Here is an 18,229-nt window from a genome sequence, read left to right on the forward strand (position 1 = left end):
GTAAACAGCCTTATAAGGGGCAGCATTGGTAGGTTCAGGGAAGACAAGTCTTGACATATAGTATAATTATAAGGCATGTTCTTTATATGTTTCTTTTGAGTCAAACAGTTTGACTGCTGGCAGATTCCACTGGCTTGAGTTCATCTTGATTGGCTACATTTTCCATGTTCATCCTTACTGTTTCTCTGCTGCTTTCAACATTGAACGTGTGATATATTGTTAGGCATCTCCAATAGACTAGTAGGATTATCCTTGAGAGGGCAGATGTACTGGAATAGAATAAAAAAGTTTTTTTGTTGAGAACAGTGCCCAGAAAGCTTCTTGTAATTACTGATTGGATGTCTTACCAGGAAATATTTTTCCAATATCATTTATTTGCTTCTTTTAGGAAATGATTTAATCGTCTTTTTGGCAGACCAGAGTGCACCCTATTTTAAACCCAAAGTAAAGGTATCCTTGAAGTAAGTACAAATGTGTTTGTTTCTCTATTAGTACTTAGTGTAATAATGTATATGCAATAGATGGTTAGATTGTCTTTGAAATCAGTCTTACTTTAACCTATAGTGGTGTGATACAAAACCACTAGATATAAGATATAAGTAGCAAATAATTTCTTAGAGTACCAGAGTTTAAAGATGACTTACTTCTAGAAAAATTAGTAAATTTGAGTAGATTCAGGTTTGTTCCTATATAAACACTTTTCATTTCCTTGCAGTGTGCTTTCTTGCATGTGTTGGGAATTGTCCTTCACTCTGCGTGTGTCTGTGAGAACAGGTCACTCACAAGAGACTCATGGTGTCAACCATGTGGTGTGTGTGGGAGAAGAGGAGCCTAGTTTGCAGTGGGAAAAAGATCAATGACTTCTAATTTTTTTGTTTATTGACTAATATAGATGGTGGAGTTTTTAAGGTTGATTTTGAAGGGATTCAAATCAGGGGGTTGAAACTATCTGAATTTTTTCAATGTTCAAATAATAGTTCTTATTTTTCTTTTGTATGGTTGGCGTTGCATGAAACAGTGACCTCCAATGATAATGAACCAACACAATTTTGAAACTACAACAAGCAAGGATTGTTTGCTGTTTTGAATTCAAGGAGGAAGAGATGGGTCAGTGCAGGCCAAAGTGGCAGCTTCCAGAGAGTCATGGAAGTTGAGTTTGGCCTTAGTATGAGTAAAGTTTAAGAGAGAGTGCTCAAGTTTGGGAACACAGCATTTAGAAGAGAGCCAATAAAGCACCATGTTATGAAGAAGGGGTGGAAAGATTTGCCTGACAGAGGTAGAGGAGGGTACACTTTGGAAAGTTATTAACTAGGCAGATGAAATCAGGGCAGACTAAGAACCATAATAACTACCAGAAAGAGTTAAAACTCAGTCCCATGAGAAGAGGGGAATAATTACAGGTCCTTGTGCAAAGGAGAGATGATGAAAACAGTATTTTAAATTGATTTACTTGTTAACCATGTACAGGATGAATTGGTATGTAGATGAACAGAGACTACTTAGGAAACTTTTTAAAAAGTTCCTCTGTGGACTAATTAGTGCTCAGACTCTACAATATTTAATGTAAAATCAAATACACGTAGAAAAAAAAATTTGGCCTTGAGAACATAGAGAGGAAAGTTATAAATGGATAAATAGGAACTTACGCCCTTTGAGAAATGTTTCTGGATACTGGATGTCAGCATGGTTGGAGTGGGGAAGGAATAGAAGGTGATAAATATTATCTATAAGAAATGAACTAACTGCCTAGAAGTGATTTTTCTTGAAAGATTAGAAGTTAAGGAAATTTGTAGGATATAACAGGCTTAAGCTCTGCTGAGTTGAAACAAAAATCTGAATTAATGTCTTTTTCTTTGATTAATGTAATGTTAATTGTTTTATATTCTTTTAAAATTTAGGAACTCTTTTTGTATTTTAATTTAGAATATTTTTCAAAGTAAAAATAACTATTCTTTACCCTTTTTCTCCCCTACGTTTCTGTTCCTCTCAGATGCAACCACTTTTAAAACTTTTAGCTATTTCTTCTGATGTTTATTTTCATATTTTAAAATAAATTTTTATACTGTAATTTCTTGAATTATCATTTTTAATCTTTATCTCTTGATTTTTTTTGTTAGCATAGATTAATATTTAGCATCTTTAATTATCTCTATTGTCCCAATACACTTATATCATAATTTTTAGTTAAATTAGTAATTGTTGTTTATATTTTAACCTTGTAGTTTTTATGGACTTCAGAGCCTGTATTGTACATTATTTTATTTCTTGTACAGTTTTCCTCACCTGGAGTAAATGAGTTTTTTTTTCAAAATACTGTATGTAGTTTTCTGTGTACATATCCTTAATTTCTTTGCAGATGTCTCGTTCTATTGGCCATATGATCATCATGCATTTTTATTTTTGCCATTGGGTACTCTCCACTCCTGTCCAATCTGGATTCATTCTCTAGGCCTTCTACAGACATATTATTTGGGGACTTCCCTTTTGCTGTTCTCTGTTCAATCCCTATTTCTTGGATCTTGTGCCATTTTTGTCTTCACTTCTCATTTACTTCAATGAAGTGTGTCCCTCAGGAAGCTCCTGAGAAAAGATGCATGTTAGGTCCTTGCACATCCAAAAACTTTTTCTGCTCACTCTTTACATTGTAGTTGACTTAATGTCTTCTAGCTTCATGGGTTGCTGTTTTAAAATCCGATCCTATTTTTTCTCCTAATCCTTCCAGTGTAACTTGTTTTATTTTTGATTTTGGAAGCTATTAAAATCTTTTCTTTATCCCTTTTGCTCTGATTTTATGGTGATGTGCTTTGGTGTAGATTATTTTTCTTTTATTATGCAAGGGATTAGGTGGCCCTTTCAAACTGGAAGCCTCAGTGGAGGCTTTTTGAAATATTCTTATATTATTTCTTTGATAATTTTTGTCATTCTTTCTTTCAGTAATTTCTATCAGTTGGTTATTGGTCTGCCTGGGTCCATCTTTTATTCCTTTGTCTTATCTGGTTGTTTTTTCGTTGTTGTTGTTCTGGGTTTTTTTACTTTCCAGGAGTTTTCTCAACTTTCTCTTCTTAGCCTTCAATTAATTTTTTATGTTAGCTGTTATATTTTTAATTTCCAAGGTTTTCTTTGTTCTCTTACTTTTGTTTTCTCTTAGCATGCTATTTTTTTTTATTGACGCACTTTCTTCTTCTGTCTCAAGTGTAATTTTGAAATTTTCTTTGGTTCACTTCATTAGCTCTGATTTCTTCAGGTTTTTTATTACTATTTGTTTTAGCTCTCTTTAATATTCATTTTTCTTCAAAAGACAGTTATCTATTCATATTTATGAGTAAGGCACTAAAGAGCTAATCGGAAATGCTTTGCCTAGTAGGACTTCTCTACTCTTTCTTGCCCTGTGTGTATACTCCTGACTGGCCGATTCTAGGAATATGGTAGGTAGAGCTGGGGCAAGGGTCAAACCATTCCTTTTGTAGACTTTCCATTAACTCCCTGTTTTTAGCAGAAGGCCAAAATTTTATCCTTTTCTGTAACTTAAGTCTTTAATGCCTGAGTCTTTCCAGAAATAAACCACTTGGTTCTTGCCTTGCTGAGTGAGAGGGAAAAGGGACTATCACTGATGCATTTAGAAAATAGTTATCTATAGCCTAATTGGAAATTTGCTGTTTTGCTATTTGCTCTAAGTAGAATTAAATATAAATTGAATTTAGGGGCCGGCCCAGTGGCGCACTGGATAGTGCGCCGCTTGGGAAGCGCAGCAGCGCTCCCGCCCGAGGGTTCGGATCCCACATACGGACCGGTTCCCACTCACTGGCTGAGCGAGGCACGGGAGCAACACCGAGGGTTGCGATCCCGTTGCCGGTCCCCGGTCCGGTACGGGGGCAACACTGAGGGTTGCGATCCGTTGCCGGACACGGAAAAAGACAAAAAAAAAATATATATATATATATAAATTGAATTTAAGGCCAGTGTTTTTGATTGGGTCACTCAGACAATTATGACAAGACTCCAGGATGTTAAATTTTCAAGGTTAATATAATTTGAGATTTATTTTATTATCAAATATATAAAATTAGATATATATGTTTGGATAATATGTTGCCAGGTTTGATAAAAACGTATTTCCTACTGTGAATGTTGACTACCTTTCAGAAATAAAATGATTGTTTAATTTTCACTGGAAATTTTAAATCTACATTAAAATCCAAATTAAATACTTCATAAAAAATATCTTTTAATTGATAAAATCACAGGGATACTTTTTGCTGCTTTAGCAATTAATTATGAGCCTCCATTTGTTATAAACACCATTCAAGTGTCTTGGTGTCCTTGATAAAGGAACTAAATAAAAAGACAGTGTTAGTCAATGCTGGAACATAAACAAGTTTTCCTTTGATCTATTTTAGATTTATATTGTTTCTTAAGACTACACTGCATTCATTCTGAACTCTTTTGTAGACCAAAGAGGTTTACATACATGAGGGATGATAAAATAATTAAAGAAGAAAATGAGATTAATTGGTTCTGTAAAATTTTAAATTGAAAATATTTTTGTATGCTAGAAATATAGAGATGTTCTTTTCTAATAACTTGTTTGAATATTTTTAAATGCTTGCTTCTTTTAGGAATCACAGTGCATTGATAACAAGTGTGGTGCCTGGGGATTATGATGGGGATTCACAAATGGATGTCCTTCTGACATATTTTCCAAAAAATCATGCCAACAATGAATTAGGAGCTGTTATCTTCTGGGGACAAAATCAAACATTAGGTGAATTTATTTTAAGAGTTTTTAATATTTGTCATTGGATAAGAAAGGTATATGTACCAAAAATATTGTTCTGGGATCAGTTCCAAAATGCTGTACTTGGATGTCAGTAATTGTAAAAAAAATTTTTAAAGTTTATTTTCTGATTTTTCTTTTTCAACCCGGACCAGTCTGGGGTCAGTTCGAGAGAACAAAATCCGCTCTTGCTAGCTTAAAGAGAGAGATTTATTACAGTGTTTTAAAGGTTTCCAGATTTATTGAGATGGCTGAAAAACAAACTCTAGATTGAGCTTTCAGGAACAAAATCCCAAGTACCATCAAGGAAGCTACTACCTCATTTAACTATCAGAAGTGGCCAGTTGTATAGCAGCTGCCAGAATGACGCTGTGCCTGCTATGATTCTCACCAGCAGAATGGATGTTGCACCAGGCCTCTTGATATTCCCAAATTCAGTGAGCAGACATCGAGGTAGAAATAGCAGAAGCACAGCTTTTGCCTCATTCATGCCTTTAAAACTCACAGTGTTTCTGGGCTGACAAGTTAGCTCAAGTTGGTTAGAGTGCAGCCTTATAACCCCAAGGCCACGGGTTCAGTTCTGGTACTGGCCAGCCACCAAAAAAAAAAAAAAAAAAACCCCACAGTGTTTCTGATTGGCAAGGCTTAACTTTTATTTAGCATGTCAGATGCAAGGATATGTGGGAAATGCTGTTTTTGGTTTCTAGTCTCCCCAGTCCAGGAAAGCACAAAAAGAGTTGAAGTAGATGTTGAGAGTAAGTCTGCCATATTCACTCACAACCCTTCAAGTCTTATCTGAAAAGCCAATTAATTATACCTAAATAGATAACTTTGTCCATGGAGCCAGATTTCAAGGGAGACAAATGGAGTTGTGTTTCTGTCACGTTTAGCATTATGAGCTGTAATCTCAATATTTTATATTCATTCAGTCGATAAGAATTTAAAGAAGGAGTACCATTTACAAAGCACTGTATGTATATAAGCATGGACATTTCAGAGTAAGGTAGTTGTGCATGTATTGGCTTTTCCCCAAAACTTTGTTAATCGTCAACTGCTCTCTCATGCTAAATTGTATAGAGAACTCAGCTAAGAGATTTTTAGGTGGGTGCCTCAGAAGGAAGTTACTATAATACTGGTCTTCACTGTAGAATGAACTCTCCCAATATTTTATCTTTATAAGTTTCATGTCCTTTTAAATTAGATTTATAATGTCTCATTAATGATAATAGTTGGAATAAATTAGAGATGAATCTTGAAAAGAATAAAAGAATATTTTCCCTAAGTGAAGATATCAAAAGTAACAGAAAATGCCTGATAATTTATATATATTCTCTTTTTACAGATCCTAACAATATGACAATACTCAATAGGACTTTTCAAGATGAACCACTAATTATGGAGTAAGTATGTGCTTGCTTCCTTTGGAATGATTTTAAACTTAAACACATAATAAAATCTTTCACATAGGAAACTACTTTGTTAGTAGTACTCAAATTGACACTAAATTCACTCTCCCTTAAAGCTGATAGGGGCCTAGTCTCTTGATTACATGATATTTATTTGCCATGATAGAGGAAAGAGAAAAATGAAATTCATCATGTTATGAAAAGGAAGAAATTTGTCTTTTTGCTTCACTAGCTTAGAATGTGTTCATTATGGACCTTTGTCATGTTAGCCATGTCGTTACTCAGAGAATTTAAACAGCTGTTTTTGAGTAAAACTGTTATGCTTGATTGACGAATATGAAAGATACAGTGTTTCCTTAAGAAATTTAGAAAGATTTTTATATTAAGGAGAAATTTTTGTCCTTGTTATAACTGTTGTTTTGTGTTCTCATTTATTTCCTCAAAATACACTCCTATAACAGGATAATTAAATCCAAATTTCTGGTAGGGGATTTTGGTAATGAGGTAGAAATCATTCTTGGAACTAAAGCAAAGTATGGCCATATTTTTTTTTTTTACCATTACTGCCTTTCTTACAGTTATTAAAATCATAGTCATACAGCAATAGGTCAGTGGCCAATAGAAGTCTGAACTATAAATCCAAGGATTAATCTTCTGAAAGGTACTCAGCCTGATTTCTATTGTAGTTGTGAATTTTTTTTATTTTTGTTACGATGTTCAATGACCAGTATAAATTTTTATACCAGCTAGGGATTTTTGGGGGGGAGTTTATTGCTCCTAAGCACATCTAAATTTTGGTCATGATTCTGAAATAAGTTTCTAGGAATTAGAGCTGTCTCTTTATTACTCACTAATAGGCTAGCTTATGGAGAAGTTATAGACATTGCCAAAATCTCATAACAGAAGTTTATTTCTTGCTCATACTACATGTGCAGTTTGGGTCAGGAATTGGCTCGGCTCTATGTCATCTCTTGGAGAGTCAGACTGTCAGAGGCCTCTCTGTCTTTGTAGCTGAGCTGGGCCATCTGAAACATGTGTTCTTCTCATTGTCATGGCAGGCTTAGAGAGGGCTGGAGGATCCAGTAACAGAAATCAAAAACACTGTGCCTTGGAAGTAACACATGTCACTTGTGCTGACATTTTATTGACCACAACTAGATATTGCTGAACATTCTAATGTTTACCACACCTCCCAAAAGTTTTTTTTTTAACTTTTAAAACTAATTAGAGGTGAGAATTTAATAGTTGCTTAATATTTTATATGTTTTCTTTTCAGCTTCAATGGTGATCTAATTCCTGACATATTTGGTATCACAAATCAGTCCAACCAACCACAGATACTATTAGGAGGGTGAGTAAATATGATTATAACCATGTAATTAATTGAATGTATTGTTGCTGCTGCAGGGACTGTGTGTCTATATGAATGGAGTGCTTTAACCATTGGGAAAAAAATAGTTCATTGGAAATCCTTGCTCTTAAAGATTTTTAAAAGGTCATTTGGTCAACATAAGCTTTCTTAAACCTTTCAGATTTGATCTACAACTGCTTTCTATATAGACCCAGCTTATTTCTTTTATTTCCCTGGAAATTAGAGATATAAACTTTCCAAGTCCCGATTAAATGTTGGTTTATTAGATGTTTTTGGAAATGGAAAGATCTAATTTAAATAGGATGGATAGTTGCAGTCTTGATTGGATCCTCCACTTTAGTCATGTTAGCTCCCAGACTTTAGTTGGTAAGCTCTGTTTCTTCTTTCCTTCATTTGTTCAGTGAACAATCAGTAATTGCCTAAAAATGTAAGCACTCCTCCTCTAAGCTCTGAAACTTTTCAGTGTGTACTTTATCCTTGAGCAGTATGTGTGTTAGTCCTCTCTCATTATCCAAGCATGCAATCCTTTGGAAAAACTGTCTGAAATCTTGCAACTCAAAAATCTCGGTTATAATTACTCTAGCTTTAAATAGAACTGTCCTTCTAGCATAAGAATTCATCATGAAAAGATACTTTTCATAAGATATCTTCAATCTGCTTAGTTTTTTTCTGTTTCTGATAAGGCAAAATTTAGTTCAACAGTACAGAACCCATTTATTTACTCCTCTGACGTTCTGGAAAGTGCAGAGAACCACCTTTATCAATCTGTCTTCTGCAACTACATGGCAATCTAATGAATTTTCTCTCTATGTTTTGTAGAATTAGTGTGTTTTTATGATTAGTTTTCAAAATGTGATTCATAGGCATATGGATGCATAAATTATCAAAATTTAAGGTTTTGTGAAGAGAAACTATCATATTTCTTATCACTGTTTTCTGGAGGTTTTCAGTACAGAATATGGCTGTTTTGATTCTAGTCATAGTGAACTTTGAAAGAATTATTGTGAATTTTGAATGAGAAATCTGTTTGTTTTGTCCCAAACTCTGAAAAATATCTGGAAGAGAGTCCTGCTTTAGACACAAATTGAATGGAGATTCTGATTTGCTTTTGTAGCCATGTCTAGGAGGAACTCAGGACGGGTGGGATGAGGTGAACAACATAGGCCACTCCATTCCCACCACAGCTAGTTGAGACTCTTCAGGAAACTGTGTCCTTTCTTTTCCTCTGTTCAAAGGCAGATGTGATTGAGAATGTGGTGATGACTTCTGTCCTGGTTTATTTCATGGTCATCTCCATTTTGGTCAAAGAAATAATTGGAATATCTTTAATTTGATATAGTTTGGCTTTTAGAAATTAAAGCTTGTAATTCAAAAAGTAAAACTTTTAATATCTTTATGGAGTTTTTAATTTAATCTATAAGAAAACTATTTAGAATGTCATGTGATAGTATCATAACTTATTTATTTGTTCTGAATTCTATATTAGATTTTTTCTCTGATGCTCCTTGAAAAAGTACGGCTTTTAAAACTTACTATGCCTAAACACATGTTTACTTGCATTATTTATGTATTATATTGTATACTCCAATATACTGGAATAGTACTCTGGAATTTTATGATATGTCTCATTTAAACTTCAGTTACACATTAAACAATACTAGCTAACCATACTCTAAGTGACAAATTTGAATCCAAGATTATTTGTCCTGATGCCGATTTAAAGAATGAAGTTATATAAATTGACAGAAAAGAATTTCTGTCGATAGCATTGTTAGGATGACTGTAGCCTAGCAATATCATGATTCAGACAGCAAAAAGCTGAACATGTTCCTGTGGGAGCCAACATTAATATGTTACTAAAATAAGATAAATATATTCAGTTTTATAAACAATAGACACATGCATAGACACGTAAGTGAAAAAGCTATCAGGATCAACATTTTGGACTATTCATATGACCTTGATTGGCAGCCCAATCCTATTTATCAAGAAGTCTAAACTCACTTGATTTATCAAGAAATCTGTGTTTTGCAACTTAAATATTGTGCTTTATGGGTATACCATACCCAAGATCACCTTAAATTTAATTACATTTGGCCAGCACCTTAGTTTTAAGGGAAACTTGTAGTGGTCTTTATTAGAGTGCTAAATGCTTCCATAGGATTGTGCTGGAAAACCCAGGCCTATACTTGGCCCAGTACAGACATGGAAATCAGAGATTTCCCACAGTTAAAACTAGCACAACCAGTTTGTCTGGAGTAAAGGTGCAAATGCTCAGTCTAAGCAGACAGTGGTGATACGCAGAAGTAACCCTTGTAATTGGTGTAGTGGAGTTTATCTGACAGAGAAAGGAAGGGTGCTAAATCTACTGAGGTGCAGGAGATAATTGAAGTGTGTTAAATGGTCAAAGGTGAGGCTTCAGTTTGCACCTCAACTTTACTTTATAATGACTTGAAATAATGTAATAACGTGCCACATTACTTAGAAATAATACCTAGCTATTAAGTATTAGAGCACCTTCTGCCAGTGATGGGAGATTATTGTTAATGAGCATTTTCTATAGGAGGGTATTTGAAACTGCTGTTACATAAGCATTCAAAATATTGTTTTTAGTATTGAGGTGAAAACACTTGTGTGTGTAATTTTAATCAAGACCACATATCATGTTGGTCAAATCTTCTATGACTCACATATTGAGTTCAAACACATTTCTGGACCAGGCCCAAGTTGTATACTTGGAGATATTAATGTTAAGTATGTGACAGATATATACTTTCCCAAAACTCTGTTTACTTCACAAATGATTGCATGAAAATTTTGAATGTAATAATAGTGGCACTAAAAGTAGCCATTTTTAACTGTTAGTTGTGGTGGTAGGTTTCTTCCCTCTGTTATCAGAAAAAACTCTATCCACTATTTAAGTACAGTGAGCTATTGTCAATCTGGAAGGACTAAATCCCTATTTTCCACCTAACATTTCACTTATTCTCACTTTCTAACCAATGACTGATTTAATTAATCATCCTTTATTTTTACTGCTGATTTTATTTGTTTGCCGATGCATTTCATAAAATATTATAAATATTTATCTTAATGAAATAATAATATGATGTATCACTTAAATCTATTGAGTAGAAAGAATATGAAAATTATGATGAGTTGTATAACAGAAAATAAAACCAAATAATCCTCAAGGCTCAGCTTTTAACTTTGTAATCAGCATTGGTACTCATAATCTTAACCAAAAAAGGTGGCTTTGAAATGATTCATGTTTTCTTAGGTTTACCCTTCCCTTCTCACCCAATATACCGTTTATATTTTTAATGCTGTTGTTAAAAGGAATCCATTAGAACTTGAGAAATCAGGTTTTTATCTGTATTTCCATGGAAACATTACATCAGTTTTCTAACTCTTCTCTTTTCCTAAAGAAACTTTGCTATTGGAGATAAATTGATTTATTATCCCAATGTTTCTCACCCAAGCCTTTTTCTTTTCAAAATTATACCACAGAGATAGTGAAAAGCTTTTGGCAGATGACATAAATTTTTATATGCTGTGATTATTTGAAGTGGCATGACATAATTTCTTAAGGATCCATAATTTTGATTCCTGGAGTCCCACCAGATGCTTTTGAGGGGTCAGTTAAATGACCGAAGATTCTCTGGTGATTTATCATACTGCTTTGTTTTGGATGCTAGTTGGTAGTATTATATTTAAATGAAATTTTGTTTGTTTCTAAGTAAATGGTTTAAGATATTGCCCTGAAAATTTAGTCATCTTGCTTTTATTTAAATCTTAATAATTTTTGCATGTGTATTTATAGTAAACATTCAGAAAGATATTATCCTTTTGAGAAAAGGATAGTTTTATGGTTTCTGTGCAAATAAATTTGATAGTAACACTTCATCATAAAGGTAATAATTGATAATATTTAAAAGTGTCTTGAATTCAGCATATTTTTCTTAGCATGTATCAGAATTATGTCTTCCTTTGAGAGGAAGCCATTTTGTTTTATCTCATTAGTATTTGCATATGTATTGAAAAAGAGTTCATTTTAAAACTGGTATAGTTAGAAAAAGTCATTTATACAGCAGACTTTGAATAAGATTAGTATATATTACAATTTCAATTTAGGGTAAAATGCATCAGAATCATTTATACATTTATAATTTCTGAAAATATAGGTTAAGTCCTCTTTTATTAGATTCATTTTGCATTTTTTAAAAGTTTATGTGCTGTTGGAAATGCCCTATAAATACTTGATTCTTAACAGTATGAAGGCCTAAGTTCTATGATCCAGTTCCTGAGTGAGTTACATGGTAGTCCTGAGTGGAGGTGTGGGTTCGTTTGTGGGCTTATGCTTCTTCACACTGCCTGCTCTTTTGTAGTATCTGCCTGTCCTAGGAGCCAGTGCTGCTAGTCATGTCTCTTAGGTGTAATATTACTGTTGCATACCCTGTAGAGGTAGGAGTATTGAGACAAAGTACAGATATGGCTGAAAAAAATCTCCATATTTCCTCTTATGAATATAAGATGTTATTGCTGAGAAGTCCTTAAGATTTTAGGCAAATCACCTTCTTGATCCTTGGGTTTCATAGCTTTTCTTATCTAAAATTGATGTGTCTGAGAATGTACCTATTTTAACTGTAACTTTCTTCTCCTTCATATATATTCCTTACCCTTCTTAAATCTTACCAATGGTGCATTTCCTGGGGACTAAAAACCCATATGCACCAAACACAGGGGAAACCTCCTTTTATGGGTAATCCAGATATCCGAAATAACAGAACATCTAGTCTTTCTATTTCTTATATGTATTTCTCTTAATGTGAAGCTTAACTGCAAAAGCAGGCATTTTGGTTCACATAGAGATAGCCTAAATTAAGATGTACTAGAATGGAGTCCTAGTAGAAAGCCATTTTGTTTTAATGACTTTGCCTCTTTCATCCCTTGACTATTGTGAAAGAATCAATTGTTATTGTTGAGAGAGCCTTGGGAGAGCCAAGCAAAGAGAGCATCCATAAGAAACACCGAATTCCAAAAGGCAGATCTTTCAGTTATTCTTAGTACTCTATCCCTAGGACACATCATTAAATGGAAAGAAGTTACCTTTCATGCCAAAGTAATTTTGGATGATGACAATGATTGTTTTCAGTGTGACTGGAATGTTCTCTAAGGCTAAAACATTTTTGTAATTTCTTTCATATTGGACATGCATTTTTCTATAATGTAGCATTATATTTTATCAAATCATATCAAGAAAATTCCATTTAAAGTCAACCATCTTATGAAATTTTATCTTTACTGTTTTCTGTATCCTATTAATTAAAAATAAATTTACATGCTGGTTTCTGAGCCAAATAATTTTTTGCAGTATATACCTTTCTCTTTTATTAAAGTCACAGGAAAAGTTTGCTATGTTTGATGAAATGAGAAAGAAATGGTATTATTTCTAATTTTTGTTCTCTATTTTTATTTAATTACTCCAAAATCCAGACCAGAGTTCAATGCGCACACACATTTACTGAAGGACTATTACGTCATTTATCATACAAATTGTAACATAAATTATTTTGCTGCATTACATTGCATTGCTATAAGTTAACTAATAATAAATAGGATGTTGTTTTATGATCTGGCTTTTATAACCTATTTTATAAAAATAGATAAATCAATTTTATCAGAATTGCATTATTTTAATCTTGACTGCTTTTGGTTAATAACCTATCCTACACTATATATACTGTAATTTTGTAGTATTTTTTATAATATTCCTTGAAACACATAGGTTTTTTTATTAAGACATAATTGATTATATATATTTGCGGGGTACAGAGTTGAATAACAATACCCATTCACAATATGTAATGATCAAATCAGGATAATTAGTATATTCATTATTAGAAAATATGATCATTCATTGTGACCCTTAACCAATTTCTTGTGAACCGTTTTCCCCCTCCACCTTTCCCACCTCTAGTCTGTTCTTTTTGAAAAGTTTAATGTATTATTGTGATTTTTGTTTCTTTCTTGCTTTCTATTTTTTTAATTTATTTATTTTTTAGCTCCCACTTATGAGAGAAGACATGAGATATTTCTCTTTCTATGCCTGGCTTATTTCACTCAACATAATTTTCTTGAAGCTCATCCATGTTGCTATGAATGGCAGAATTTCATTCTTTTTTTATGGCAGTATAATATTCCATTGGGTATATATACCACATTTTTCTTATCCAGTCATCCATCGATGGACATTTAGGTTGGTTCCAACTCTTGGCTGTTGTGAATAGAGCTGAGATAAACATGGGAGTGCAGGTATCCCTTCAACATGATGATTTCCATTTCTATGGGAATCCCACCAGTAGTGGGATTGCCAGATTGTATGGCAGTTCTATCTATAGTTGTTTGAGAAACCTCCATACTGGCTGCACTAATTTACAGTCCTACCAACAGTGTAGGAGGGTTCCCCTTTCTCTACATCTTTACCACATTTGTTATTCTCTGTCTTTTTGATAATAGCCAGTCTAACTGGGGTGAGATGGTATCTCAGGGTAGTTTTGATTTGCATTTCCTAGATGCCTAGTGATATTGAGCATTTTCTCGTGTACCTGTTGGCCATTTGTATGTATTCCTTCGAGAAATATCTATGCAGCTCCTTTGCCCATTTTTTATTCAGGTTAATTGTATTTCTACTGTTAAGTTGTTTGAGTTTCTTGTATATTTTGGATATTAATCCCTTGCTGGATGCATAGTTTGCGAATATTTTCTCCCACTCAGGTGTCTTTTCGCTCTGTTTGTTAGTTGTTTCTTTTGCTGTGCAGAAGCTTTGTAGTTTGATATAATCCCATTTGTTTATTTTTCCTTTTGTTGCCTGTGATTTGGGGGTCAAATTCATAAAGCCCTACTTCCTGCAATGTTTCACCTATGTTTTCTTCTAGGAGTTATATAGTTTCAGGTCTTATATTTAAGTCTTTAATCCATTTTGAGTTGATTTTGGTATATAGTGAGAGTTACGGGTCTAGTTTCATTCTTCTAACATGGATATCCAGTTTTTCTCGCACCATTTATTGAAGAGGCTGTCCTTTCTTCAATGTATGTTCTTGGCACCTTTCTCAAAGATCAGCTGGCTGTAAGTATGTGGATTGATTTCTGGGTTCTTTATTCTGTTCCATTGGTCCATGTGTCTTTTTCTATGCCAGTACCATGCTGTTTTTGTTACTATAATCTCCAGCATTATTTTTTTTCAGGATTGCCTTCACTATTTGTGGTCTTTTATTGCTCCATATGAATATTAGGACTGTTTTTCTATTTCTGTGAAGAATGTTTTTGGTATTTTGATGGGGATTGCATTGAATCTGTAGATCACTTTGGGTAGTATGGACATTTTCACAATGTTAATTCTTCCAGACCAAGAACATGGAAAGTCTTTCCCTCTTTTTGTGTCCTCTTTAATTTCTTTCAGCAGTGATCTGTAGTTCTCATTGTAGAGACCTTTCACCTTCTAGGTTAAATTGATTCCTGATGTATTTCTGATGATTACTGTAAATCGGCTTGCTTTCTTGATTTTTCTGCTAGTTCATTATTAGATTATAAAAATGCTACTGACTTTTGTGTGTTGATTTTGTATCCTGCAACTTTACTGAAATTGTTTATCAGCTCTACAAGTTTTTTGGTAAAGTCAATAGGTTTTTCTAGTTATGAGGTTATGTCATCTGCAAACAGGACAGTTTGACATTGTCTTTTCCAATCTGGATATCCTTTATTTCTTTCCCTTGCCTGATTGTTCTGGCTAGTACTTCCAATACTATGGTAAATAGGAGTGGTGAGAGTGGGCATCCCTGTCTTGTTCTTGTTTTTAAGGGATTTTTCCCATTCAGGATGATATTGGTGGTAGGTTTGTCATATATGACTAATATTGTGCTGAGATACTTTCCTTTTATATTTAATTTGCTGAGAGTCTGTATCGTGAAGGGATGTTGAATTTTGTCAAATACTTTTACTGCATGTATTGAAATCATATGGTTTTTGTCCTTGGTTTTTGTTGATGTGGTATATCACATTTATTAATTTGCATATGTCGAACCATCCTTGCATCCTCAAACCATCCTTGCATACTCAAACCATTCTTACATCCCCGGAAAGAATCCCACTTGATCATAGTGTACAATTTTTTTGATGTGTTGCTGTATTCTGTTTCTTAATATCTTGTTGAGGATTTTTGCATCTGTGTTCATCAAGGAAGTAAGCCTGCAGTTTTCTTTTTTGTTGTTGTATATTTGTCTGATTTTGGTATTAGGGTGATGCTGGCCTCATAGAATGAGTCTGGGAGAATGGCCTCTGTTTCAATTTTTTAAAAATAGGTTTAAAAGGATTGGTGTTAATTTCTCTTTAAAAGTTTGATAGAATTCAGCAGTGAAGCCATCCAGTCCTTGGCTTTTTTCTATCGGAAGACTACTAATTGCCACCTCAACCTCATTGGTTGTTACCGGTCTGTTCAGGTTTTCTGTTTCTTCTTGGTTCAGTCTTGGTAGTTTGTATGTGTCTAGAAATTTATTCATTTCCTCCAGGTTTTCAAATTTGTTGGTATATACTTGTTCATAATAATCTCTAATGATTCTTTATATTTCTGTGGTATCAGTCGTCATGTCTCCTCTTTCATTTCTGACTTTTATTACTTGGGTCTTCTTTCTCCTTTTTTTAGTTATTCTAGCTGGAGGTTTATCTATTTTATCTTCTTGGAAAACCAACGTTTTGTTTTATTGATCTTTTATTTATTTATTTATTTTTGGTCTCTATTTCATTTAGTTGTGCTCTGAGCTTCTTTCCATCAACTAATTTGGGGATTGGATTGTTCTTGTTTTTCTAGTTCTTTGAGGCGTGACATTGGGTTGTTTATTTGGAGTCTCACTGTTCTTTTGTTGTATTGCAGTAAACTTATGTCTTAGTATTGCTTTTGCAGTACCCAACAGGTTTTGGTATGATATGTCTTTATTTTCATTAGTTTCAAGAAAATTTTTAATTTCCTGTTTAATTTCTTCTTTGACCCGTGGGTCATTCAGGAGTATGTTGTTTAATTTTCATGTATTTATGCTGTTTCCAAAGCTTCACTTTTTATTGATTCCTAGTATTAATCCATTGTGGTCTGGAAAGATACTTGAAACGATTTCAGTCTTTTTAAATTTGTTGAATCTTGATTTGTGATCTAACATGCGCCCTATCCTGGAGAATGTTCTGTGTGCTGATGAGAAGAATGTATATTCTGTAGCTGCAGGATGAAATGTTCTGTAGATGTCTGCCAAATCTAATTTTGTCTAAAGTGTAGTTGTAATCTAGTTTTTCTCTAATTTGTTACCTGGATGCTCTGTCCACCCCTCTGAGAGAGGGGTGTTGAGGTCCTCGCCTATGATTATATTGGGATCTATCTCTCTCTTTAGGTCTAAGAGTTTTTGATTTATATATCTAGGTGCTCCAGTGTGGGGTGCATCTATATTTATGATTGTTACATTTTCTTGCATGATAGACCCGTTAGTCATTATATAATGACTTTTCTGCTACATTTTTTAATCTTATTTTTTAAAATTTACTTATTATTATTATTATTTTACATTCTAAGATGTTGCTGCAGAGCAGTTGGGGAAGGAGGGGAAAAGGGATGGGAATAAGGTGGGGAGAGGAGGACGGAGGGAATGGGGAGTGTGGTCACGGCCTGTGGGACCCTCCTCATTCTGTCAGGGGAGCCCAAGGGGCTTCCAGCGGTGGCTAAGTTATGGCTGGCAGGATGCAGACATCAGGGAAGAGTGGCTGATGCCCTGGGCCCCTCACTGCCCCAGCTCAGGAGTCTGTGGTTCTTCCACCAGTGACCTGGTGGTTGTTGCTGAGCTGGATCTGGATGTCGAGGGCATGGCTGAGGCCGTCAGCACCCCCATCCCAGCCTGGGAGCCCATGGTGCTTCCTGGTGGCTCAGTGGTCATCACTGGGCTGGATGTGGACATCATGGGGGAGTGGCTCAGGCCTTCATCCTCCTACCACCCCAGTTTGGGAGCCTGGGGGGCTTCTGGTCCTTCTACATTTTATAGGTGTTCTTTAGTAGTGTTAGACCTTTACTGGTTAATTTCAGAACTTTGTCTCTGATCTGTGGGGTTTTTATTTTTTCTTTCAGTTTTGTGTTGGATTATTTGCTATTCCCACCATTTAAACTCTGCCCTGGAACTAATTTATTATCCTTTGGTTATTTCTAAAATGGGGGAACTAAGTGTGGCAACCAGCCCTTGAGACCTGTGGTTGAGCTAAATTGTTGCTTTGCTGATGATTCTGGGAAGACTTTTTGTGCAGCTCAGGTTTTAATTGTTGACCTTGTAAGCACTTCAGGGTCTTGTGAGGTCTGGTATACCTGGGTTGTGTGGAAACTCTGGTCCAGGCTTGAGTCTTTTCAGCAAACTACACCCCCTGCAGTTCTGCATTCCTGACTAGTCTCCACTGAGTGGGACTGTGCTGATTGGAGGCCAGATCAATTGTCCATGCCGTTCCCCAGTGTTGCCCCGGTGAGCCAGTCTCCCCCACTCCCCACACTCCAAAACACTACCCATGGGACAGTCCATACGCTGGTCCCTCGCGATGACTCACTGGTCTGAGTGGCTCCTTTTTTCAGTTCTTGTGGCACCTCACTCCTGTGTGGTC

At 34.8% G+C, this 18,229-nt stretch overlaps 1 protein-coding gene across 1 annotated transcript in view; it reads left to right on the forward strand.

The window, feature by feature from the left end:
* LOC103595321 (T-cell immunomodulatory protein) overlaps nt 1–18,229 on the forward strand; it is a gene marked incomplete at its 3' end in the record, with an annotated part of 119,258 nt that overhangs the window by 1,652 nt on the left and 99,377 nt on the right. Inside the window, exons 2-5 of the mRNA XM_008578696.1 lie at nt 389–461; nt 4,617–4,762; nt 6,117–6,174; nt 7,457–7,531. Of these exons, the coding sequence (XP_008576918.1) occupies nt 389–461; nt 4,617–4,762; nt 6,117–6,174; nt 7,457–7,531 (352 nt within the window). The remainder of the gene's footprint in view (nt 1–388; nt 462–4,616; nt 4,763–6,116; nt 6,175–7,456; nt 7,532–18,229) is intronic.

This window comes from Galeopterus variegatus, unplaced genomic scaffold (assembly GCF_000696425.1).
Source record: "Galeopterus variegatus unplaced genomic scaffold, G_variegatus-3.0.2 Scaffold1747, whole genome shotgun sequence".
Lineage (NCBI taxonomy): Eukaryota > Metazoa > Chordata > Mammalia > Dermoptera > Cynocephalidae > Galeopterus > Galeopterus variegatus.